We start from the raw sequence: 26,783 nt of genomic DNA on the forward strand, positions 1-26,783 counted from the left end.
AAATAACGTAACTTCCGGTTTGTATCGGATGTTTGTATATACTTAATCGGAGCCTCCTACCCATAAGGTTTCCATATCTGGTCTCGTCTTTCATCTCTCTAACTCCTTTCTCGAGATTAAGAAGAGACAGTCGGACAGACGGAAAAATATATATATAAATTAATAGTGACGTATAAATTGTGATATTCTACGAAGTGTCTTTATCTGGCGCATACCTAATCGGACTGGAGTCGACGTGACGATTTCGATTCTAATACTCACCGTAAATTAAATAAATAAATTGGTACGTTTGTAGCATAATTCGAGGTCGTTAATGAAAATAGGGAAAGTCGAAAGGCGTATAAAACGGAACTTGGAGAAACGCCTGGAAACCAATCCAAAAGATGTTGATTTTAATTAGATATACTTTAAATATATATATATATTTTTAACGGGTTATCCGTTAGCGAGAGTGAGGGATGGTGTCGAGTCTGATCAGTCAATTTAGCCTGATATTGCGTGGTTTTTATTTTTCTGGCAAACTATAACTTTTAATCCAATCAACCGTGTACTAAACTATAGTAAATTCGCGTTACAGAATCCTTTCCACTCTAGAATGATGTCTCCAGACAATGTTCTAGAACTGAACTTGAAGTTTTCTCAATAAAAAGGATTCTATGGAATTTTAATAGCAGTTGTGACAACGGAAATGACGATCATCTTGAGCTTTCTAAACACCTTATGTGGAAGAATGACGTTACAAGTGAACTTATAGCCTATATAAAACACGATGCTTACATTAAAGGAAGTAATTTGCCCTTTGTCTAATAATAATCTATCTTTCAATGAAAAAGAAATTAGAATTAGGCGTAATATTAGAGGCCTTCTTTAAAAGGAAAGCGTTTCACGTATCAAAAGTACGTACGCGACATGGGCGTAAAAGAGGGATCGAATTCTCGCTAACGAGTGACGAAATAAGAACGAAATCTTAATAGAGTGGGCAGTCTCGATCTTCTCTATTAAAATACTCTGTTAAAATGTAATAAATAAATTCTACAATCTTAAAGACACCGTCAAATTAATTATTTGTAATCATATTATGCGCCTTTGATTTGTCGCCATTTAAAATAGGATTAATTATTGTTCCGCTTTACTTGGTTTATTTTATTTTTCATTTCAAGAGGATCGAAAATATTTGGTTCCTGGTAGAAATGAAAAATTCTCTGACGTAATTCATTTGTATTTCTTAAATATGTCTCTCTATTCTATGGAATTGGACGGAAACTACAGTCGACGACACTTCCCATTACTTAAAAAGTAGAAATAATCGTCGCTTACTCCGACTAGCGATAATCGCTCCGTTAACCCCGATTGTTCGTTCTTCCGGCTGCTAAGCGCTTAGGTTTGATTGTAAAAACTTTTCGACGCGCGATCGGATCCGTCCGTCGCGTCGCCGCGATAAATTCGGACGTTTCGGAATTTTCGAAGCGGCCGAATCGATGGGAAACGACGTCTCTCGAAGCCGGGTTTTCCGTTTCGATCAATCTTTAGATCGACGCAAACTGCTTTTCGTCGGCGAACGAACGAGAAAACGTCCCGAAGGAGATTCTGGTTACGCTCGTTGAGAAAATTCCGCGTCCGAATCTCCTTTTCTTAGCGACCGACGCGCGCGACTTTATCTCCCTCCGCCGATACCGCGGAACGTCGGTCGTCCACCGGAGCAGCGCGCCCGCGGAGAGGGACGACCGAGGACCGGTGGCCGGAAACGGAAGAACGGAGTCGGGACGGGGATCCGGCGGAGAAGGCCGTCGGCCCTAGGCCAGAGCGGAGGGAGCGCCACGCTGGGCGGAGAAGAGGGGGCGGAAGCGGACGCGGCGACGCGACTGCGCAGTGGCGCGGGCGCCGCGGGAAGGAACCGCCATCGCGCAGTCGACGACCAGGGAGGAAGAGCGATCGCCGGGAAGTAGATCGCGGAGAAAGCGTCGAAGGTCGGAGGAAGCGGCTATTCGTCGTCGGGACCGAGGGACGCCGACTCTTCCGGTCGATCGGAGGCGGGAACGGAGCCACTCGCCTCCGCCGACCATGGGTTGCGCGCCCAGCCTCCGCCCCGAACGCGGCGCCGTCCTCTACCGCGCCGGTTCCAACCGCAGCGGATCGACGGCGACCCGGGGCCTGCCCGGCCTCTTCCGGGCCACCGACCCGCCACCGGAAGCGACGTCGGAGGAAGAATTCTCGTCTCGCTCCGGCCGCCGGCGCGGGAGCGACGCGCTGGACCAGGTGAGTTTTCGACCTCCCATCGCCGATATCGACGCGGCGCGGTCGACTCCGAGCTCGAATTCTTCGGCGACGCGTTCTTATCTCTTCGGTCGTGGTCGCCGGGTCGGGGGTGGTCGAATACCGGAAGGCGCGACTTTTTCTTCTTCCGGGTCGTCTTAAGTAGACGAAGCGTTACTACGACGCCGAACGACTCGTGGCGAAGAGAGCGTTTCGGGTGACGTTAGAGAAGCGCAGGTCCGTCCCACTTCGGTTTTAAGTTTTTCTTTCGCAAGAATTAAGAAAGTCTTCGTCCGCGAGACTCCATCTTTTGAGCCAAGTCTCTTTTAGGGAACGAAGGGATCGACGAGAGACGAGGAACATCCAAACATCTTCCTTCGGAGTTTGCCGTTTTTCTCCGTCTTTATTCAAATTTCCACTATCTTATTTCCATTTCGTCCTAACTTCAATAAATATATTTTCGACTTCATTTTTCTATCGACTTTTTTCTTCGAAAATAAAGTTTACGGAAGTGCCTGGTCCGATCGAAAAACAAAGAACCCATCTGGATCGTAGTTATCGCGGCGCGGGTCTTCCGCCATGCACGCGATGAAAGCGCCGACACGAGGAACGACGGTCGGTTGGTCGCGCGTGGATAGGGAAATCCGGAATGGCGATTTTTCTCGGTCGACGGCGGACGGAACGAAAACCGAGACGATAACGTTTTACGGCGGAAGAAACGAGATAAAGCGACGCGATAAAAACCAAGAAACGTCGTTTTTATAGCGTCGCTTTAGTTAGGCGGTCGGAAGTAGCCGCGACGATGGACTGAATAGGAGTCTGTAACTCGCTCGCTAACGACTCGCATCTATTAGAAATAATTGTCGCTAAAGTCTCCTTTTCTTACATTAAGTCTAATGCTAGAAAATCGGCATTTAATAGCGACGTAAACGAGAGAAGCGGAAAGGGAAACGAAGCGACTAGATATTAGCCAGATTTTGTAATTACGTATTATGAGGAAGGATCATTTCCGGTCGATTTTCTCCCCTCGGCACTTCATTCGGAACGACGATCTACTCAGATCGATCGACTGTAGATTTAGCTCGGAAATATCCGAAAAAAAAGAAAAAAAAAAGTACTCGTAGCTTTTCGAATCGCCGGACCGTTTCCTCTGAGAATATTTTTCTTATTTAGTCGCATTTCGCTTGCCAAAAGCGAGAGAAAACAAAGTTTTGCATTCGGTAAACTGGAAAATTATGAATAGCTCGATCATCCGATGACAGAGATCGATCGTTAAATAGAGAAATAATAACCGTATTTCGGAAGTTATCGTCCTCGATAAAGAGTGAATAGGTTAGAAGTAGATGGAGGAATTTAAATTTCTTTCAGAAACGGAGCCGAACATACGCGCGTAGTTTTCTTTCCAAGATCTTTTTCCGTCGCTTCCGTCGCTCGTCGCCTTTCCTAAGCGACAAAATTTGATCGCTCCGAAGATGTCCGAGATCGACCCAACAGGTTAACACACACCGTCGCTACGAAAACGTGTTTACCTTCTCCATCCGTTTCCTTCCTCTATAACTCTTCTATTTCTATTTACCTATTATTCGAGTCTCGTTTCTACTTCTTTTATTTGTTTTTTTTTATTTATTTTCAACGTTTATAGAGACAAATTCCTTAACTCTCTTTTGATCGACTAAATAAATCCGAGAATCGAGGTGGAGAGCGTTTGCGTTGTGTCGCAGAGAGAGAGAGAGCTTAAGAGGATTTAGTAACCTAGGAGACGTCGACTTAAGAGGATCGGAGTCGCGCTCTTCTAATCTTTAAACGGCCGACACTACCGGTAAATAAATTAACGGAACGAAAATAACTTAAAATAAATTTATGCGTACAAAATCGTTAAGGAAATACTAATAAATACGATTATAAACGTGATTATACATACTTCGTCATCCTTTTCCGGTTTCGAAATCGTCATGTTCGAATTCCCTCCCTCCCCCAATTTCACGTGTTTTAATTTTGTGTATTTAATCAATTTCGAGTTGAAAAGTTGGATAAATCGCGGAAGAAGGAGGGATCCGTGTATTTACTTTACAACATTGCGTGACATTTTCTTCCTCTTCTATTTTTGAATCGCGTGTCGTCTTTCGGTTTCCGTTACATTGCACAATTATCGTCAATTTTAATGATTTTTATGCGAGAAGTACTGTACAAATTTAATGGTTAGAAGGATAATTATCCGAAAATAAAACTTGTATGAAGATTTACTACATTTTAAGATAGAGAGACGTTGTTCGAAAGATCGTTTTCTAGTTTTTAATGCTATTACTACTTCAGCCATGGCAAATCTTTTTTCCCCCCTGTGGTGGGCCTGAATTGGATTCGAAATTTATTAACTACAAATCGCGAGTCAAATATTTTATTTGAGTAATAATATTTGGTATAATGGGAAAATCTGCCGTTGGTGATTCGATGACAATTCTTCTATAATTAGTGGCTTTCAAGACAGTTTTAAGAGCCTGATTTCATACTACGTATTAGTTATGCACCAATAAGCATTTTGGACGTTATCCATTTCTGATTAATTGGTCGCTTAATTAAATAAATAATTATAAACTTTTATTAGAAAAATTCTCTATTAATTTACAAGTAAATGAACTTATTAATCAGGCAATTGAAAATAAGAGATTAAGTCGTATTACTTCTTGAACTTTGTTTTTTTTATTATCTCTTCTTCTAATACTCTGAATTATTAGCAAAACACATTAATTTTTTTATAGAATGGAAAATAACAATTAACATGTTTAACTATTTTTAATTGAGTGAAATTTCTAATGAACCAATTGCTTTTAGTTTTTTTAAAGGATCTGAAATACGGATTAAATTGTTAAAAGATAGACAATTTTTTAAGTTATAAACCGCACCCTGTTATACAATTTGATTCGGTTAAAATATTTCAAGGATTAAAATTCGTGTTTCGAAATGAGAGGAAGATTCCTTCTCCCCTTTATCTTTCTCAGAAGGGAGCTTCGGGGATTTTGGGGTAGTGCTGGTGAAAATACGTCATTACTGTGAATAGACAATAATATCGATATTACGATCTACTAGCAGTCGGTTTATTTCTTTATTTGATGGGATTAGCAGCTCATTCAAATGCAAGGATCGAAGACACAAAGGAACAAAGTAAACAATAAAGCATTGGCAGTTACTTCTTTGTTGGCAGTGGTGCAATTTTCTGTAAAAGTATAAATTTATTAAAAATATCTCTTAAATTTTATGAATTTTAAGTGTGGAATGGTAGATTGTATCAAATTATTGCGTTATACCGAATATGGCCTATTCGTTATAGCACCGTCTTATGTACCGCTCTTATTTTAAAACATGTTTTAAGAGTTGCATAGACTTTCTTCATATTTTGTCGATTATTTTGAATAGAAATTATTGCGAGGATGATTCAAACCTTTGTCGAAACGCATTAGATATGCAGTAATAATGATTATTTTATTTACATAAAACTCTCAGTGTATTGAGATGTTGTCGACATCGAATGCAATTTGTAAGACTTCCTCCGTTTATTTTTGTCCGTAACATTTTCCGGGTTTCTTAGCGTAACGATACGTTGTATAATTAATATAACGTATCGTTTATTTCTCAGTTTTGTATAAAGATATACTAAAATGCTTCGTGATCAAATTGGTATAGACTAATCGTAGTTTATCTTATTTGCTTCCAGTTCTATCTTTATTATCTTTATTTATTATCAACCCAATTGCTTTTATATAAACTTTATGCTACATTATTCAGTTTTAAAAATATGATAATAAATGTGAGCTGTACTGTACTTATTATATTTAACCAGTTCTAGATTTTTATTGATTAGAGGATAGGTTAATCAGTGTTTGTCCTATATTCAGTTTGCATTTTGGCAAAGTGTAATGCCAAATATTGTCGAAGAAAGATGGCAGCGTTATTGCTTGTATAGAAATCCACATCGTAGAATGTTCCTTAATACGAATGACAACGCCACTTTTTCTCTGGTGGCCTAAATTACAACTATTTTGCTATATACTATGTGTGGAATACTTTGTGTATATATTTCCCTGTTATTCTTTTCCAATTCCGATCTTGAATAATGTTAAACAGTGTTTGTCCTAAATGTTTATATATCTATAATTATTATTCGAAATACTTCGGTTAAATGTAGCATAAAGCTAGAAATCCAAATGGGCCATACTCCCAAAATACTAATAAAGGACATTTATGTCACCCTTACACGTAAAGGATAATTAACATTATTTATTTAAATTTTAGCGTAATAAAATTATATTTAATAAATAATAATTTACAGTAGTTTTCCTTACGTTTTTCTTAAATTAAGTTGTCATCTGGCAAACAATTGTTTACTTGCATTTTCATTTGTGACTAGCAAACCGAATGCTTCCTTTCCTCATTTAATTTCTCGTATTTATTTAATGAAAGATTCCTGAAATCTCTAGAGTAATTTTACGTTTCCTTATTTTTTAATGATGAAGGATGAAATTGTGCCTTAATAGCTGTATGAAAATTTTCATTAATAACTCCCGTTCTTTTTGTCGAAAATTTCTGAAATTTTTCAGGAAGGTTTGTGTTTTAGAGGGTTTGATGCTATTAAATTTTGGTGGTTAAAGGTCGACGGGGTGGAGAGATAAAGGAAATCGTGTATCATATCTCGAGTAGATTAGTAACGCTTTTACTCGTTATTATCATTTACAATTTTTTATTATAAAACTCATCCCTACCCTGAAATTAAGCTTATTTTCATTTTATAATAATTAAAAATATAAGAAGTTTTTAAAAATAAAATATCATAATAAATGATGCCACCAACATTTTAAACGTTGCCGGGAAAGTTAAGCAACTCGTTGCTGGATTGTTTTAAATCTAAATTCAATAATAAGAAGACATCATTAATAAGAATTTGTCATAAAAGAAAGGAACCTTTCAACACAGGAATGATATTTATTACGGGGATAATTACTCGTGCACTTATTGTAGATTTTACAACCCAATACAGGCTTAAAAATTTAAAAAGTGTTTATTTTTTCTTAAATAATTAGAGAGTTATGGACGTAAGTAACGCATAATTGTAAATGTCAATGTGTTAAAACGTCATTGCGCAGTGACCTTTTATTGTCTGTTTACGTTTTATATGTTAAAACAAGTCCTTTTTTTCTGTCATTGTAACGATCGATGTTGACATTCTTTAGAAAATAACCTGTCTTTCAACACTACTCGACTATATACAGTGACCAATGTTGTCTACAAACCTGAGTTATTCTACTGTATATAACTCTTACTATATTTAGATTGTCATTCAATTAAATGTTAAAAGTCGTTTTTTTCTCTCTAAATTATAATTTTCTATTAATTCTATTAATGTTTCTCTCGCTACTAACATAATTACTTTAAACTTTTATTGTTAGCATTATAAATTAAAAAGATAAATATAATTATTTTAATGAAATTTCAGATGGAAGGATATATATAATATTTATGGCAAAAGCTTATTGTCTTTCTAGTATAAATAATTCAGTTTAAAATTTATATAACTGAGAGTTATTTCATTGATCTTAGTTACTTATTTATCGACATCTTTCAATTCTCTACCGTCGTGTATTGTACTACAGTACATTGTAAATAATTCATAATCGTTGGAATTATATTATTCATTATCTTAACATACAGAGGGTAACAACTGGGCACTTGCTCTCTTGAGATCGAGTAAAAAATTCTATAAATTATAATCATGACAGTGATCGAGATGTGTAACCTTACACCCTCGACCGAGCGATACTATATTCTATAATCCACTCGTGAAATCCCCCGAAAATTAAAAAATAAAATAAAATAAATAAAAATTCAATACGACATCGAAAAGATATATGAAAAATAATTATTCTCTTCGAAAACAATCAGACACAAAACGAGAAATAATTGATGACGAACGACTACAAAGAAGAAATATGACTGGAAGGACTATTTTATGACGTCGTTAGCTACTGGTCTGTGACCAAATCTTGTTATCTGACAGATCTTATCGCTGTGCACATTCTATTCTTTTTGTTTTACAACACTATATTTAAAATAAACTATATTTATTTATAATAAATAAACCCTACTAATATTTTAAAACGCTTTCTATTTTAATATTTTTTTCGAATGGTGTTTCTTTTTTTAATCGATCGTCCTGTAAATTACGATTTTTCTTAGACAGAATACTATTGAAGTGTTTTAATAGTTGAAGGGGTAACCTCGATAATTATTTATTTCGTTCTTCATTTTTACTATTAGTTAAATAAATTGGAATATTTTTTTAAAACATTTGTTATAAAATCGAAAAACTTGAAAATATCTTACGCAAAAAATATTAATGTATGTTGTAAATATAGATTGTTTTATGATAGATTTAATAAATTTCCAAGTTTTAAAATTAGTTTAAGTGTTCGTATACTGTAAGCAGAAATTACATTGTTAATCGATATGCGATTCAAAATGTCGTCAACATTTTATGTTCGATTTACATAGAAGCAATAAGATATTGAATTTATCAATTATGAAACATCCATTACTCAATACATCTTACTTTGTATAACGGTTTGTTTGTATAAGGCAACGCGACACGTGGACTATTTTCCGAGAGAGATGCCTTCCGGGAGGATTTTCTAAGAGGAAGTGGCTCTTATTCAGGTGTTACAACAGTGGAGAAAACCTGGAAAACTCCATGTTGACCAGAGGCAAATCCACAAGCCAACTACCAATATTCAGTGGTTTTATCCACTCGTCTACTAAGGGGTGCGTACCTATAACGATTATACAGTATTAATTATTTCGTATTTATAATAACATATTCATACAACAATCCCATATATTTATAATATCAAACGATCCGCCGAATTTTTTATCGGGTTATATTAAGACTAATTAATAATCGGATACAAAACAATTTGACTAGAGGTAGGAGGTTAAACCGCCATCTCATAATAAATTTAACGATTAAAAATAAATTAATTTTTAATTTAGAATATTTTGGTAGAAAAGATTGACCCGGAGCGGGATTCCAATTCGCCATTTCTATTTGCCATGCAGCTATGTATGTCCCATTTTCTCTTTCAGAGTTATTAATTAATTAATTTAGATATAACCATACTGGTCGACTGAGAACCATTAAGGGCCATGGGCAGTAATGTAGATAATAGTACAGTATAATAATTTAATGATTTAAGTATATATAGAAAAATAGTAATTAGTATATAAAAAAAGGTCTATATACAGTATATTCTTATAGTCCAGTATTTGAATATTGAGCCTAAACCGAAGCCGGAAAAAGACAAATACTTTTATTTTTAGAATTGAAATAATGATCGAAATTCTTATGGTCGAATTCGGAAACATTAGTTAAAACTATTCTCCAGTTAAAAGTTACTTCTGACAAGAATCTGCATAAATCGATAGACAAACTGAGATAGAGAGACAGGATTTAGTGATACTTCACTCGAATTAAATTGACTTCGATGGTGCAATTTATATCAATTTTTTTCCTTTTATTTTTAAACAATCGAAAGGCTTTAAAGTATTTGTCACGACAATGTTAATGTGTATTAGTAAGAGTACGAGAAATGTCATTTTATCTATGTTAAACTATGGAAATCCTTATCAGATTCGAACTCTGATCCCCTGTGTTGTTTACCAAAATGAATTACAACTGTAAGTTTTTGCGTAATTTGCTATTTTACTTCATTGTCGATAATTAACGATTAAGCTTATTATCTCGAATGATTTATTAAATATGAAGAATCGATTATTAATCTTAGCTACTTTGTAGGTAAATAGTAATGGAGAAAATGGAATAAAACCAATATTGACGTTATTAAATGAAAACTCTTAGTGTTATTTTTGATATTTGGTTACGGTATAAGTGTGTCTAAGAATTTTTTTCTCGTAGATAATAGCACTTATTATATTTTTAAATCTAATAAAATGTAAATTTATTCAGCGAATTCCTAGCAATTTATCGATCTCTCTGATAACCATCGACTGATCTTCGGAAATCTCTAGCGAACAGGTCGGACCTCTTACTAGATTACAGGAATTCTCCACACGCTATAGAATGTCATTGCACGAATCGACATTAAAACACTAACTCGTGCCTAATAATCCACGATTTTATGTCGGATTGTCAATACCCGATTATCTATACAATTTTGTCAACATTCTCTATCCGTTCTATAACCACAAAATAAGGTAGCAATCGATTACTGTGTCAACGATCCGTTTTGCGTGACAAGCTAGTGTATGCTAGTCGAAACATCGGTTTTTGCTCGAGTTTTGTGCATTATTATTTTATTTTATCCTCTAATAATGGATGTTGCACGCTCCCGAATTTTTTGATACATTTAAGAAAAGATTTAACATAATTATTTTCTAAAAGTAGTGAAGAAAGAACGAAATTAATAACCAAACTAATTTATTAATCTGCTTAAGCGTAGTCGATTATAATCGGTATTTTCGAAGAAATTATTATTTTAATCGTGTTTTAGTAATGAATTTAATATAATGTCGAATGTAATAGACTACTTATTTCTCGTTTTACTTATAAGAGGATTAGGAAAAATTGGATTTTTATGTAAAGAAATATTTAAGGATTATAAAGGTTTTATTATAAAATTATTTTACACACTTTACATACAACTAGAAAAATATTAATTTTTAATTTTTTATAGAATTATTATTAAATAAATAACTATTTATTTATTATTTATTTGTTCTATTCGGTATAAAAATGGCGAATTATCCGCTCCTCTTTCTATTAATCTTAACTGAAGCGGTGATGTAAAAGTCACGATTTAACATAAAATTTAAGGATAAGCGATCGATCTTTATCGCTCCGACGGGAATGTACTTTGGAATTGATTTTATTTCCAGGTTTATCTGTGATGTAACGTATTGCGATAAAGATATGAATTATCCACGAGGATGCAGTCTCTAACGAAATTTTCCTCCTGAGAATCTTTCCTATCTTTTTCACAGCTCGGTCAGTCCACTGTGGGGCAGACAATGAGAGAAGGAGCCTGTCATATTCCGTTAATCAAACCTCCGGTTGTGTCTCTAGTTTTACTGTATATTCGGTCCACAAAAAAAGAACTACGGAAGGAATGTTGTTAAGATTTAACATTTGTAATGAATATTCACAATTTATATTTTTTTATGCAATTACAACATCAATATCATTATTTCAATTATAATTCACAACCATTGCGCCACTTGTTGTGTGATAAATTATATGACATACAAACGTACAGTACAGTGCACACTGAACACTTTTACCGATTAAGATCGGACGGTGATTGAAATAAATAAATAGAGATATAAGATTTGTGTTATTGCCTTATTTTCCATTTATATTTTTTAGAAAAGCTTACTAATTCTGGGATTTATCGGCTTATCTGTGGCATGTTGCTATATCCAGAGACATATTAGACACTGGACACACTTTCACAATTATATAAGAAAAGGTGAACAATATTTCTCAACATTCCCTTTAAAATACTCTGGAAATACATCTTAACTACACTAATTCGTCTCACTTCCACGAATAATTTCTATTAGTTTTTTCCTTTATCATTCTTATAATTATTAGGCCTATAGCGCTTTAGCATTATCGATCTTTATAACGACGAAAACACAGAACATTTATCATTTTTATTTACGAGTTATCATTTATTAATTACAAACTTTTAAGTAATAAATAATTATAAATCTGTAAAACAATGTGGAGACCCTCAGTGGTCGCTTATTGGGTTATATTTTCACATTGCAGACCTATACCGTCCGTCTGTATGTCTGTCTGTCCTTCTTCAGCTTATTATTAAATCTGTCACAGGTTAATCGGGGAGAAAACATGTAAATTTGGCTGTTATTATAAATATACATAAAATATTCATATATTTTTAATCGGTAGTTTGAAGCGAATTAAAAATTCTCGTGTAAAGTATTGACCAGTTAATATACGTAATATATTTTATTATGGAAGGAGAATTGTATGTAATATTATATAACAAAACTCAATAAATAGAATTTAATCTAACATAAATTATAATAACAATAGACATTTGTTTACGATGTGTTTAGACACTCCCACTTGATAAGTGAATGACCTATTAAAAGAATGGTCGATGAGGAACACAGTGGCAATTTCACATGTTCGTGTAGGTACAGTATATATTTACACAGAAGATTCACTCTTTTACGACCGTTATAAATTTCCTAATATGATTTATGAAATGCCATAATTAACTGGCCAAAATACATATATATATATAAGTGTGTATTTTGGCCATCGCATTACGATTTGATACAGATCAAACTGTATTTCATCAGTTTAAGATGCTAAACGAAGAAATGAGAATTCGATTTACGACTTCTCGTTTTAACGACAATTTCGGGAATCTGTTAATCTTAAAACCGGTAATCTACATGGATAATTTAGGGCTATCTATCAGTAAAGCTATTTATCAATAGCTTTACCGGCAGATATCCGTTATTATCTGTATAGTACATCCGCAAACGGAACTACCTTATCTACGTTTGTTGTTTTGTTCGTTATTTATTTACTTGGTTAAAGGACGATTAAGCGACCTCTAATTTATCTTTGCCATTTTGAATTATAAAATATAACGAATGTAATTTCGTAGATTAAATCATCTCGTTCCTCAAAATAATAGAACTATCTCATGGTTAAATTAATCGTAAATGTTATAATTCAAGTGTTTTTTTCTTTTATCTACAACCTTTTATACTTACTTTTAATTACACATTTACTATTTGGCACAATTCAAGTATTACGTCAGTACTTTATAAGAGAGAGGGAATTCGTTAGTATTTGATGGTTGCTGACGATGGAGAGGGAAATTGAGTATTCCATTTGATGAAATAAGATTATATCCGTCTCCAGTCATCACAAAATGATCTTTAAATAATTCCTGTGTATTTGGGAATGGTTTTAACTCCTGACTTGATGACATAATTAGGAGGAGAGGAGATACCTTGATTTCTGGTGACTGGCGATTATGGGGGAGAGAGATAAAAAAACGGGCTGATGTAATGCTTGAATGGCTCCTTTCGACGCCCTTTTAAGTAATAATATACTTCTAACATTTAAAAAAATGCTTCAAACTAAAATTAAATTTATATGCTTGTAAATATACAATAAAACCTCGATTTAACGGACTACTTTAATTGCATTTAAATAAATAAATAAATAATTACAGTTACACCCAAAAATGGTCTATTGTATTATGTTGAAAACGTTAGTATTTTATTTAATAAACATTTCTCAGCAACAGAAGGTGTATCGATAGTTCATTAAGCAAATAAATAATGCTCTTAAAAAGGAAACAAAATTATTCGTTTTTAGTTGATAATACATCGAAACACTCCCGTTAACTGTTGAATTTAAAAAAGAACCGAAATAGTGTGGGTTGTGGAAGAGAAAATTTAAAAAAAACCGATCCAAATATTTTATTTTTTGTTAAATTATACAAAATATTCAAGGACGGGAGCATAGTGCGGCTTTTTTCAGCTGCACTTACACTGTACAACAAGCAAACAAAATACAATTACAAGAGGAAAAAAATAAAATGAAACAGTAGTTGTATTCATTATTTATCAGCAGGGGGTTAGGACGCATACAATTTTTATACAAATAGTATATGTAAGTTACTTATACAATTAGTAGTAGACCTACATGTATATCGTAAATATTATTTAAGTTACTGTATTTTGAATTTAATTTATTTCAAGTTTCAATTGATCTATAAATTATATTTAGGTAATTATATTTCAAATTTATCTGGCTTTTTATAATTATCTTATGTGTATTTAACTGTATTATTATATATACGATTTAATTAATTCCGAATTATGAATAAACGTTTGGGGAAAAAAATGTTATTAGTGACTTAATATAGAGTAATATTTTTAAAGAAAATCACTTTAAAAACAGAATTATTTTTACGTTATCTTTATTAACATTGTTTATACTAGAGATATTTCTTGTAAATTAATCTACATTTGGCGTATCGAAAACGAACAAAGTCCAAAAGCACTTCTACAAAGAAGAAAAGACTCCTCGAAATTGTCCTATATGATAAGGAAACTCGTGTTTAATTTTGCTTATAAAACATTCTTAAATTATTTATTTATTTATTGAGAATTTGTCTATCGAATAAACGAACAATATTACTTTCTTTCTTATAAGAAATAAAAATGCTTGTAACGTATCGCGTGCTGGTGCAAATAAAAACTTCGAAATAATTATATTTAGATTTGTCGAGTCATTTCGTAACAATGATATATGTTGAGAACACACAATTAATTCATTATTCGTACGTCGGTATAAAGTAGGTCTGTAAGAAATATCGAATTATATTGATGATAAAGAAAAAGAAAGTTTGTAATAGAAAACAGGAACGTATCTGTCCCAACTCTTTACTGTTGAGATGATTACTTTTCGGTTTGATTCGTCACAGGTATCGAGATAATAGTTAATTTCGCTACCATAACAGTAGTATGTACTGTGTAAAATGTAATATATATTATATGCAAGACAGACATAAAGGGCTATCCATAAACTACGTCTAAACTGGGAGGGGGGAAGAAGGGGTATTACGACAAGGGGATGGGAAGTGTTGAGCTTCGGTGGATGTCCGTTTATTTCATTAAATTTTTTAACAATTTATACATTTTATTATATTTATTTTAAATTAGTTATAGCGACGATGCTACGGATTGTAATGTATACACGCCTGCATATAAATATTTCCAGTTGCGTCGTATCTGATCGAATATCGAACCCTTTTATACCGATAAACTTCCCTCCGGTCATCATTGATTTGGTTCATTAATGCAATTATGTTCCTCTAAAACAAATGATTTTTTTTTAAAAGTTAATTTTAATTTAAAATATATGCTCTCCACCTCAAATTAGTAGTATCTTGCCCCTGTACATCATACTTTTCCTTTAACAATCGAGTCTTGCCGGTCATTTATCTAACTCCTTTCAGGGGAAATTTTTAAATCGAAATGACGTAATTTCTGGTATTTTTCGGAAGTTCGTATATAGTTAATCGGGGCCTTCTATCCCTAAGCTTTCTATACCTTTTGTTGACGTTCATCATCTAACACACCGTTCTCGAGATTAAGGAAGGACAGACGGACAAACGAACGACAGTGAGGAATTTATCAGTTTACAAATTTTTAAATTGTAGCCTTAAAAAACAAGAAGTCGTGTATTGTCGCGCCGATTTCGCGTCGTTATTCGCGTCACAATACAGGCTTGACGTCGCAAGCCGGAACGAAACTTTCATTCTCTAAAGATATAAACCACGATCGTCTACCGTTAACATTTGTAAATGTGTTTTATCTAGATACTTTTTTTTAATTATTATTAAACTTATTCTAAATTTGAAAAAAGTATCTTAAATATTACTAAAGAAATGTGGTCGGTAAATCGAAATTCCTCATTGTACCGCACGAGAATATTCTTAACAAATAATTACTTTACGACCGTTCTTTTATTCGTCTACGATGTAAAATAAATATTTAAATCGCAAACAAAAAGTTTTCGGTGACGTTTTTTGATATTCTCTGGTAGTAAACGTAAGTTACATCACTTCCGATCGTCTTTCGACGTATCGAAAATCGAATTTACTTTGATGTCGCTTATAAATTGTTGGTTGTAGAAAGGAAAGAAAGGGTCTGTCCACGCGGAAATAATTTCGATTTATTCTATACGATTTGATTCGCTAATAAATATTTTATGTTTTATATTTTCTGATAAAAATTAAAATTAAAAAAGGAAAAAAATATATAGGCCTATACAGACCTAAGCATGGGCATCTTCAGAAAATTTTCCAGATGGGTGCAAAGGTTGGAGACAAATAATTACAAATACTACTACCCGAGGGACAACTACCTCTGTGAGGACACCCATGGGCCTGTGTTTAGTGGTAGAGAGTTAATTCGTCACGTTAGTTTATTAAAATGTACACGGATAAGTTGGCGAGAGGAAAAGATTTTTTCTCTTCCGAAGTAATTTCTCGTTTCTAAAATTAAGCATTTAAAAATAAATTGGAAATGTATCGGACGGCGCCGACTATTACTTCCGAAAAGTGTCAAAATTTCTGTCTTATTTATTTAGAAAATTTCTGAGTCACCCTTTCTCGTGCCAAAATTTCATAAACTTTCCTACTTTTTTTCGTCGTCAATTTTTACGTAAATTAAAATGGGATAGTTAAATTTATTCTTAAATCTCGGATCAAAGTATTTCGCTGTCAAAAATATAATATTTTCTGGGTGTTTCGATTACGATTATTTTAATAAAAATAGACAAGAGGAAGATCGCTTATCTGTTCGTTCGTCTCTTCTGTCAAATGTTCTAAATGCCTTCAGTACTTTTTATCATTTAATTACGAATTAATTAACTTAATTACGAGAGTAATTCTTCGTTTTTTTTATCGTTTAAAAATATTGAAAGTTGATTCGTGATGCTCCCGGCTCGACCTTCGACATTTAAGTTACCAATTTGTTTATAGTTACGCCCGAAAATTCCGTTATTAACCTACGTGCTCATACGTAATCTTAAATTACAATGATTTCTCTTCTGTATTTCCGCTTCGTATACTTTCGTTGTCGAAAAAAGAAACGTCCATTTTACATGAAACAATTATTAAAATTTATGTTAGAATATTATTTTGTCAAAAGTCCTATTTGTTTCTCTACTAATAAAAATTTACATTAATGTCTTTTCTCGCCTACGGAACAGAAATTTCGTCATACTTTGTTATGTTTGTTACAACATAAAGTTTTGGAATAATTATTTAACTAAAATTGCCTTGAACTAAACAAAAGTATTTATTTATTTATTTATTTTTTGGTGGATTATTCAAAGGTCTTTGACTTTTGATAGACACGAAAGATTAATAAAGACTCTCCATAATTTAAATGGAACACGAATTAAAATTAATTACAAATATAAGTACTGTATTCTGATGAATTCGGTATAAAGAAGGGAGTAATACAAGAGTGCCTTATCGTTAATTACTTATTTAACATTTATACGGAAAGCATTTTCAAAGAAATTGATGATATTATATAAATATTAAAGGAAAAAACAGAAACAGATATGCTGATGGTATCGTTCTTTTTAGTAAGATCCCCTGATAGATTACGGAAGTTCCTTGATTACGTTATAGATGTATAGAGTGAATCGCTTAACACCCTTATAAAATAGAACTGAGATAGATAGAGGGAATTTTAGCATGATAGAAACATTATATGCCTAGAAACAACCATCTTTATGTGTGTCAATCGGATGTTCACCATTTTGAATTTATATCAAAATTTTTAAATGGGTTTGGGTCATGCAATATATGAGATGAAGCTAGAATTTCGAGAGATACAATGGTGCACTTGTTTTCCACCTAACTTTAATTTGTGAAAATTTATGAAAAAAAAATGAATGTAACCAATTTCTTCATTTACAGATGTGATGAACAATGCTAGGATGTCTCTGAGTGAGGAACGAATCCAGATTAGTCTGAAGTCTGGGGAAAGGAGCTTACTTGACATTGAAAATGATTTTAATCAACGATATCCCTTTTAGAGATCCTGTGTTAGACGGCCGGACGGCCGAGCCACCGCGTTGTCAGTGTCATCCTACCGTTCCGGGAGATCCAGGAGCGAATCCGGACGGGTCGAAAAAAGCCCCAGGAATTTTTCAGGTGGCGATCCTCATATAATAACTCGAAGTAAATAGCCTCTGCCCCGCCAAATGGCACTACAGAGTACTAAGAGACTGTATTCTAATAATCGGCCAGTCGGTAATCACTGAGGTGACTTGGACGGAAAAAGTCGAATCTAAGAAAATGCTCGGGCTCTAGCTCTGGCTCTGGCGATACGACCCAATGGAAACCAACCTTCCTTGCCTTCCTCGCTCCTGAGTTCAACCCTCTAATGCTGCATACAGTTTTTAACAGCTTTAGCTGTATATACACACTCAACCAAGAACTGAGTAATGCTTAACTTCTCGGACTGTGGGTCCCTCCCCAAAGGGGCCCGCCCGGCATATAGCCAAACTATAGGTCTTTAGACTACTAAACTATGTTCCGTCATATCATTTACAATCCTTTAAGTTTCATGAGCATTGCGCTTTTGTTGCGGGCCAGGTGGGTTCTAGCCAACCCTTGCCCAGCCCTTGAATAGCCTCGCCTATATTGGCCATGTAATAGGTGGGGCCCGAAGGTCCCACATTTACTTTAGAACGGACAGACGGGTTTTAAGTTAGCCCTGTCCGATTATACACCGAGCATTAGGTCGTAGATTACAATGTTCTGTCTATTCCTTTTCGTTTCTTGGCCAACATTAGTTGGTAACTAGCCATAATCGGTACGAGACCGAACCACGGCCAATTCCCTCAGGTAAGAGGGGCAACTGGGACTTAGGCAGGAGTGGCCCGCTCCAGCTGCAAACCAAACTTTCTGTTGGCTTTGCGACAGTTGCTGCATTTCAGCAGCTTCGTTTTGCACTCTTTGTGAGAGTGCGCCATCGAACAGCGGCTACAAGTCTGGGCCTCCACCCTGCACTGGGGGCGATATGGCCAAATTCATAGCACCTGTAACACCGAGTCAAGGCAAGACGTTCCCTGACTCGGTTTCTTGTCCACTCAACATGGACTTTGCCCCTTTCTAGGAGCCTTTTGAATAGGGGAGCCGTCACCTCAGAGACCCAATTGAGGAGGCTCCTTTTCCCTTTAAGGGAAAAAGGGAAAAAAGGTGGTGGTCCGTCCGGATATGTCGGGCCCCGTTCCTCACCACTCGGTTCCCCTATTGTGGGCTTGGCCGAACCCATAATGGGATTGCTACAAGAGGCCTTCTTGATGTCTACAGGGCGGAAAGAGTTTAAAAAAAGTCTCTGTGTCACATGTGATAGCTGTTCAATTTCTACAAAAGATCTGAGAGACTGATCAGTCGAAGATAGGCCAGGATCTAGGCAACACGTGAACTCTTGTTCTTAGACATCAGGATCAGTGGCATACCGTAATGGGGGCGGCAGGAGCGGCCCACCCCGGGCGGCACTTTTTAGGGGGGGCAAAATTGCACAATAAATAATAATAATGTCTTGTAAAAATTTGAACCATCCTAATCTATACTTGCATCGCGCCTACGATAGTGCTATCGTCCGGACAGTCCGAGAATCGGCTCGCCGTCCGGGTGAACTAGTAATTTTTAATTCAAGGAAATCCTGCGAAACCTGTTGACTTTTTTTTTTATTCGCTTGTACGATTCATTCGCGTTCATATACACCACTAATATCCAATAGAACTATTTTAAACAGGTCGTTGCACTACCACCGAATTTCATTGCTTGTTCTGTGACAAAACTGAATTTTGGTCTTTTAAATTGAAATACCTAAATAAGGGGGGGCAAAATTTTCCTCCGCCCCGGGCGGCTGACACCCACGGTACGCCACTGATCAGGATAATCTGGATTCGTTCCTCACTTGTTGGAAGCATCCCAGCGTTGTTTATCACAGTTGAAAAAGCAGAAATTGGTTACATTCATTTATTCGTAGCATTTCTTCGCAACTTCATTAAGTTAGCTGGAAAACAAGTGCACCATTGCATTTCTCTCGAAATTTTAACNTTTTTTGGTGGATTATTCAAAGGTCTTTGACTTTTGATAGACACGAAAGATTAATAAAGACTCTCCATAATTTAAATGGAACACGAATTAAAATTAATTACAAATATAAGTACTGTATTCTGATGAATTCGGTATAAAGAAGGGAGTAATACAAGAGTGCCTTATCGTTAATTACTTATTTAACATTTATACGGAAAGCATTTTCAAAGAAATTGATGATATTATATAAATATTAAAGGAAAAAACAGAAACAGATATGCTGATGGTATCGTTCTTTTTAGTAAGATCCCCTGATAGATTACGGAAGTTCCTTGATTACGTTATAGATGTATAGAGTGAATCGCTTAACACCCTTATAAAATAGAACTGAGATAGATAGAGGGAATTTTAGCATGATAGAAACATTATATGCCTAGAAACAACCATCTTTATGTGTGTCAATCGGATGTTCACCATTTTGAATTTATATCAAAATTTTTAAATGGGTTTGGGTCATGCAATATATGAGATGAAGCTAGAATTTCGAGAGATACAATGGTGCACTTGTTTTCCACCTAACTTTAATTTGTGAAAATTTATGAAAAAAAAATGAATGTAACCAATTTCTTCATTTACAGATGTGATGAACAATGCTAGGATGTCTCTGAGTGAGGAACGAATCCAGATTAGTCTGAAGTCTGGGGAAAGGAGCTTACTTGACATTGAAAATGATTTTAATCAACGATATCCCTTTTAGAGATCCTGTGTTAGACGGCCGGACGGCCGAGCCACCGCGTTGTCAGTGTCATCCTACCGTTCCGGGAGATCCAGGAGCGAATCCGGACGGGTCGAAAAAAGCCCCAGGAATTTTTCAGGTGGCGATCCTCATATAATAACTCGAAGTAAATAGCCTCTGCCCCGCCAAATGGCACTACAGAGTACTAAGAGACTGTATTCTAATAATCGGCCAGTCGGTAATCACTGAGGTGACTTGGACGGAAAAAGTCGAATCTAAGAAAATGCTCGGGCTCTAGCTCTGGCTCTGGCGATACGACCCAATGGAAACCAACCTTCCTTGCCTTCCTCGCTCCTGAGTTCAACCCTCTAATGCTGCATACAGTTTTTAACAGCTTTAGCTGTATATACACACTCAACCAAGAACTGAGTAATGCTTAACTTCTCGGACTGTGGGGCCCCTCCCCAAAGGGTCCCGCCCGGCATATAGCCAAACTATAGGTCTTTAGACTACTAAACTATGTTCCGTCATATCATTTACAATCCTTTAAGTTTCATGAGCATTGCGCTTCTGTTGCGGGCCAGGTGGGTTCTAGCCAACCCTTGCCCAGCCCTTGAATAGCCTCGCCTATATTGGCCATGTAAAAAGGTGGGGCCCGAAGGTCCCACATTTACTTTAGAACGGACAGAGGGGTTCTAAGTTAGCCCTGTCCGATTATACACCGAGCATTAGGTCATAGATTACAATGTTCTGTCTATTCCTTTTCGTTTCTTGGCCAACATTAGTTGGTAACTAGCCATAATCGGTACGAGACCGAACCACGGCCAATTCCCTCAGGTAAGAGGGGCAACTGGGACTTAGGCAGGAGTGGCCCGTCTCCAGCTGCAAACCAAACTTTCTGTTGGCTTTGCGACAGTTGCTGCATTTCAGCAGCTTCGTTTTGCACTCTTTGTGAGAGTGCGCCATCGAACAGCGGCTACAAGTCTGGGCCTCCACCCTGCACTGGGGGCGATATGGCCAAATTCATAGCACCTGTAACACCGAGTCAAGGCAAGACGTTCCCTGACTCGGTTTCTTGTCCACTCAACATGGACTTTGCCCCTTTCTAGGAGCCTTTTGAATAGGGGAGCCGTCACCTCAAAGACCCAATTGAGGAGGCTCCTTTTCCCTTTAAGGGAAAAATGGAAAAAAGGTGGTGGTCCGTCCGGATATGTCGGGCCCCGTTCCTCACCACTCGGTCCCCCTATTGTGGGCTTGGCCGAACCCATAATGGGATTGCTACAAGAGGCCTTCTTGATGTCTACAGGGCGGAAAGAGTTTTAAAAAAGTCTCTGTGTCACATGTGATAGCTGTTCAATTTCTACAAAAGATCTGAGAGACTGATCAGTCGAAGATAGGCCAGGATCTAGGCAACACGTGAACTCTTGTTCTTAGACATCAGGATCAGTGGCATACCGTAATGGGGGCGGCAGGAGCGGCCCACCCCGGGCGGCACTTTTTAGGGGGGGCAAAATTGCACAATAAATAATAATAATGTCTTGTAAAAATTTGAACCATCCTAATCTATACTTGCATCGCGCCTACGATAGTGCTATCGTCCGGACAGTCCGGGAATCGGCTCGCCGTCCGGGTGAACTAGTAATTTTTAATTCAAGGAAATCCTGCGAAACCTGTTGACTTTTTTTTTTATTCGCTTGTACGATTCATTCGCGTTCATATACACCACTAATATCCAATAGAACTATTTTAAACAGGTCGTTGCACTACCACCGAATTTCATTGCTTGTTCTGTGACAAAACTGAATTTTGGTCTTTTAAATTGAAATACCTAAATAAGGGGGGGCGGCCAAAATTTTCCTCCGCCCCGGGCGGCTGACACCCACGGTACGCCACTGNCAAACTTTCTGTTGGCTTTGCGACAGTTGCTGCATTTCAGCAGCTTCGTTTTGCACTCTTTGTGAGAGTGCGCCATCGAACAGCGGCTACAAGTCTGGGCCTCCACCCTGCACTGGGGGCGATATGGCCAAATTCATAGCACCTGTAACACCGAGTCAAGGCAAGACGTTCCCTGACTCGGTTTCTTGTCCACTCAACATGGACTTTGCCCCTTTCTAGGAGCCTTTTGAATAGGGGAGCCGTCACCTCAGAGACCCAATTGAGGAGGCTCCTTTTCCCTTTAAGGGAAAAAGGGAAAAAAGGTGGTGGTCCGTCCGGATATGTCGGGCCCCGTTCCTCACCACTCGGTTCCCCTATTGTGGGCTTGGCCGAACCCATAATGGGATTGCTACAAGAGGCCTTCTTGATGTCTACAGGGCGGAAAGAGTTTAAAAAAAGTCTCTGTGTCACATGTGATAGCTGTTCAATTTCTACAAAAGATCTGAGAGACTGATCAGTCGAAGATAGGCCAGGATCTAGGCAACACGTGAACTCTTGTTCTTAGACATCAGGATAATCTGGATTCGTTCCTCACTCGTTGGAAGCATCCCAGCGTTGTTTATCACAGTTGAAAAAGCAGAAATTGGTTACATTCATTTATTCGTAGCATTTGTTCGCAACTTCATTAAGTTAGCTGGAAAACAAGTGCACCATTGCATTTCTCTCGAAATTTTAACTTCGCATGATCCCATTCCCATTTAAAAGATGGCGGCCGTCCGATTGACACATATAAAGATGGTTGTCCCTAGGTTTAACACGCCAAAATTTTTCTTGTCTAACTTAGTTCGATTTTATAACGATGTTAAGCGAGTTTTGCTGACCCTGTATTTTGGTCACTTGAGGAAAAAGGACAACAGAATCGATTCGGAATACGAAAAAACAGAAATTAAAAGATCTATCTTTAACATCTGACATCCAAAAAGGTAATCATAGAATGTAGAAAAAGACTAATCACCTACTACATCTGGTCTTACTATGTGAGGCAGAAAAAAAATGGACTCTCAACCACATCTCACTGAGAAGATTGACAGCTTTAAGATGTGGATTTATAAGAAAATTTTAAAGTTACCCTAGACTAAACAAGTAACGATATTAGAAATGATGAAGATGGATAAAATTGTCATAAATTTAAGTTATCGAGGTCAGGAAATTCTTCGATCATAAACTACGACAAAACTCTATATCTATAGAAAATTCTCCCAGTCTTTCCGGGGGAAAAAAAGGCAAGAGAAAAGAACTAGATGATTTAATAATGTGAAAGAATGAACTACTATTCTCTTTTCCGTATGTTTAAGACTGAAAATAGAAGTTTATGGCGTGAAATAGTAGTCACCTTCTGTATGGAAATGACAAGTTTGATTTATTTGTTAACCGAAATTAAAGCTCGACCATGCATTAACTTTTTAAAAAAACTTTTCATAATGAATATAAAAATATTCTTTATAATGTAGTAGTAATAATAATAAATTTAAAAACTGTCTTAAATGTTTGTCGTCTCCATTTTCGTTCATTTATTTATGTATTTTCTCACAATTTCATATTATTTATCAGCAATTATTTGATTAATAGGTACGATTTAAATTTTACGTAATAATTTCTAAGTAATATCACTCAATAATTTTTTATAAACCTTTGATTGGCGTGAGTTTACTTACATATATGGCTAGGTGTTCAGTAATAGGCATACAAAGGTGGGATAAGGCGACAAAATTGGTTACACGAGCGATCAAAGAAGAGTGTCTTCTGGAAGGATTTTTTATAGGAAATTTGTCCCTATTTAGGTGTCAGACGTATGAAAAATACCCCGAAAAACTCCACATTGCCAATTTGTTGCTCAGGAACCCATTCGGTCACTGATTAGCGAATATCCCTTTGCGAGTATCGCTGTTTTAAACGATTGTTTATCCGGATCTCTTTTTTATTTTTTATAACGGAAGAAGGAATTTAAGTCTTCTTTCATATTTCATTTAAAGGACAATTGTCCGTTAGATGAAAAATGAAGGAAGCGACGGGTGCGCGATAGACTTTTGGCCCTAAAGACGTGACGTCAGTCGAAGATTCGAAGCGACGCGTCGCGGGCGTCGTCGACGGAGCGGAGAAGCGATTTTTTAAACGGGATCGACGGTCATGCGAAAGGTGAACTGTTTCGCGGCGCATTCCGCCTGTTCCGGAGAGGCGCGAAGCGTCCTACGAGGATTCACTCGAGCTCTCGATCCGGTAGGTCTTTCTCTTTTTGATCGTTTCCGCGGAAAAAGAATTGACGGAAGTTGCCCCCGACGCCTCGCGCAGCCTCCAATTATATAGAATCTTCCGTCTACGCTCGAAGTCGTTTCGGCATTTCGAGACGAATTCGTGCGTACAGGGAATATGTCCCTTTTAAAATAAAGAATCGCTTCTATGTCAAATAGAAAAGAAATTCCTGGGAGGAGAAAATGACCGTCAATAACGCGATGAAATGAAATTCGGAAACGTAGACATTTTAGTCATTTAGTTAATTTCCAAAAGAATTGAATGGATAAAGTTTATTGTTTTTGTTTTTTCTTTATCAGGAAGGAAGTTCCGTCGTTAAATTTGGACCGATGTGCCTTAACCGACAGAAGATTAAAGTAAGTCTTCTTTACTATCTCATTAATTTATTACCTTATTGTCTTTATCGGGCACGCATACGCCGGTGACAAACGCCTTTCTGTGTAATTCCCTACACAGGAAGACTTTTCGTTTATTTGTCGAAGGATTGTTGCCGTTTTCTGTTAATTTCGTAGGATTCGTTTCTTCGGTTGATTGTCTTTAAAGAAGCATTCGAACGGCAATCGACATTAAATATAGGCTAAAGAATTATTTCTTTCTACCAAAAACCAGGATTTTTGCGAGGAAAATGGCTTTTTTGAACATTTCGTAAATTCCAGAAATATATAGAAAAGAAATTTCCGAAAAGATGCAAATATGAAAAAGAATTTTAAAAACGAAATTGAAATCAAAAGAAAAAAAAATTGCGAATAACTATCGGGATTCGATTACAAGAACATTGTAAACTGCAAAGAAACTTCCTGAGACGTTCTTAGAGAAACGATCCTTATAAACTTTATTTAATCGATGAATTAAATCAACTTTAATCGGTTAAGAAAAACCCAAATAAATTACATGGACGAGCATTTTTCAATGGATCAAGAAAGAAAAAACAAAACAAAATACCCAAACAAACACCGAAAACACAAGTGTATTTTGGTTTATTTTAGACCAAAACACAACCAAAACACAAAGGTTGTGTTTTGATTGTAGTTTCTCATATTCTTACCAAAGGTTTCCAATTACTGTATTAATTAATTGAATAGACAACAAGAAAATTCATTAGTTTGTGGATATGGTTAATAGTAACAACAAGTATAGATTGAATCTTAGACTAGAGCAAAGAAGTTTAACAAGAAACCAATTTTTTGGACACACACATACACACACATTGAGTTCAAGAGAGGTAGCATTATTACGGGGATCTACGTTAAACACACATACAGCTCCTGTATTGTTTTTTTAAATTCCCGCTTTTTTTTCCCACCAATTAAACTTTATTAAGACAACTTTGGAAAGAAATAGTATTAATATCTTTTTTGGTATTTCTTTAGGCGTTGCTAATTTTTCCCAAAGAAGACGCTCAAAGCGACGCGTTGAAATGGGCAGCCGAGAAACTTCAATACGAATGTTCTCTGGTATACGACCCGGAAAAGGCGCTGGAAGAATACTTAAACCGTCGTCATCACTTAATATTTGTCGACAGTAGACAGTCCAGGTCTTACGACCCCGTCGCCTTGTGCGGGTATGTTTCAATTTTCTGTATTCATTGTCAAAATGTCGAGCGTCATTTATTTTTATCGTAGTATAACTACAAAGAGATATACCGTATATTCGCGTAACGATATGATTCGATTTCGAAAATAATAAGAGGAAAAATTAATTCACAGTACAGCAAATTATTTCTATATACATATCTATATTCTATAAGAGAAGTTTTTAATCATTAACTCGTCTTTAGAAGTAACAATTACCTATATATGACGATGCACGTGCTTACTTTTAATAGTTTCGACATAGCATTATCTATTTTAGTAACCTATGTATTCAACAACGCGTGACGAACATCTTTCCGATTACTTCTTGTATACGTTTTCTTG

The 26,783-nt window shown here is 36.0% G+C and overlaps 1 protein-coding gene across 4 annotated transcripts in view; it reads left to right on the forward strand.

Annotated features, from left to right (window-relative positions):
- The first annotated feature begins 1,796 nt into the window (after positions 1–1,796).
- LOC111640203 (high affinity cAMP-specific and IBMX-insensitive 3',5'-cyclic phosphodiesterase 8B-like) overlaps positions 1,797–26,783 on the forward strand; it is an 86,790-nt gene continuing 61,803 nt past the window's right edge. Inside the window, exons 1-3 of one of the 4 annotated variants that reach the window (XR_002759234.1) lie at positions 1,797–2,256; positions 25,167–25,223; positions 26,238–26,428. Coding sequence is in view for 3 of the 4 variants with exons in the window: in XM_023386203.1 (XP_023241971.1) it covers positions 2,062–2,256; positions 25,167–25,223; positions 26,238–26,428 (443 nt within the window). In the remaining variant the exon portion in view is untranslated. Of the gene's footprint in view, positions 2,257–24,729; positions 24,835–25,166; positions 25,224–26,237; positions 26,429–26,783 lie in introns of those variants that run through there. The other 3 variants (XM_023386203.1, XM_023386204.1, XM_023386205.1) reach the window with 3 other exon arrangements.

The sequence above is a fragment of the Centruroides sculpturatus genome, unplaced genomic scaffold (genome assembly GCF_000671375.1).
Source record: "Centruroides sculpturatus isolate CEXI.00-Female unplaced genomic scaffold, Cexi_2.0 scaffold1403, whole genome shotgun sequence".
Classification (NCBI taxonomy): Eukaryota; Metazoa; Arthropoda; class Arachnida; order Scorpiones; family Buthidae; genus Centruroides; species Centruroides sculpturatus.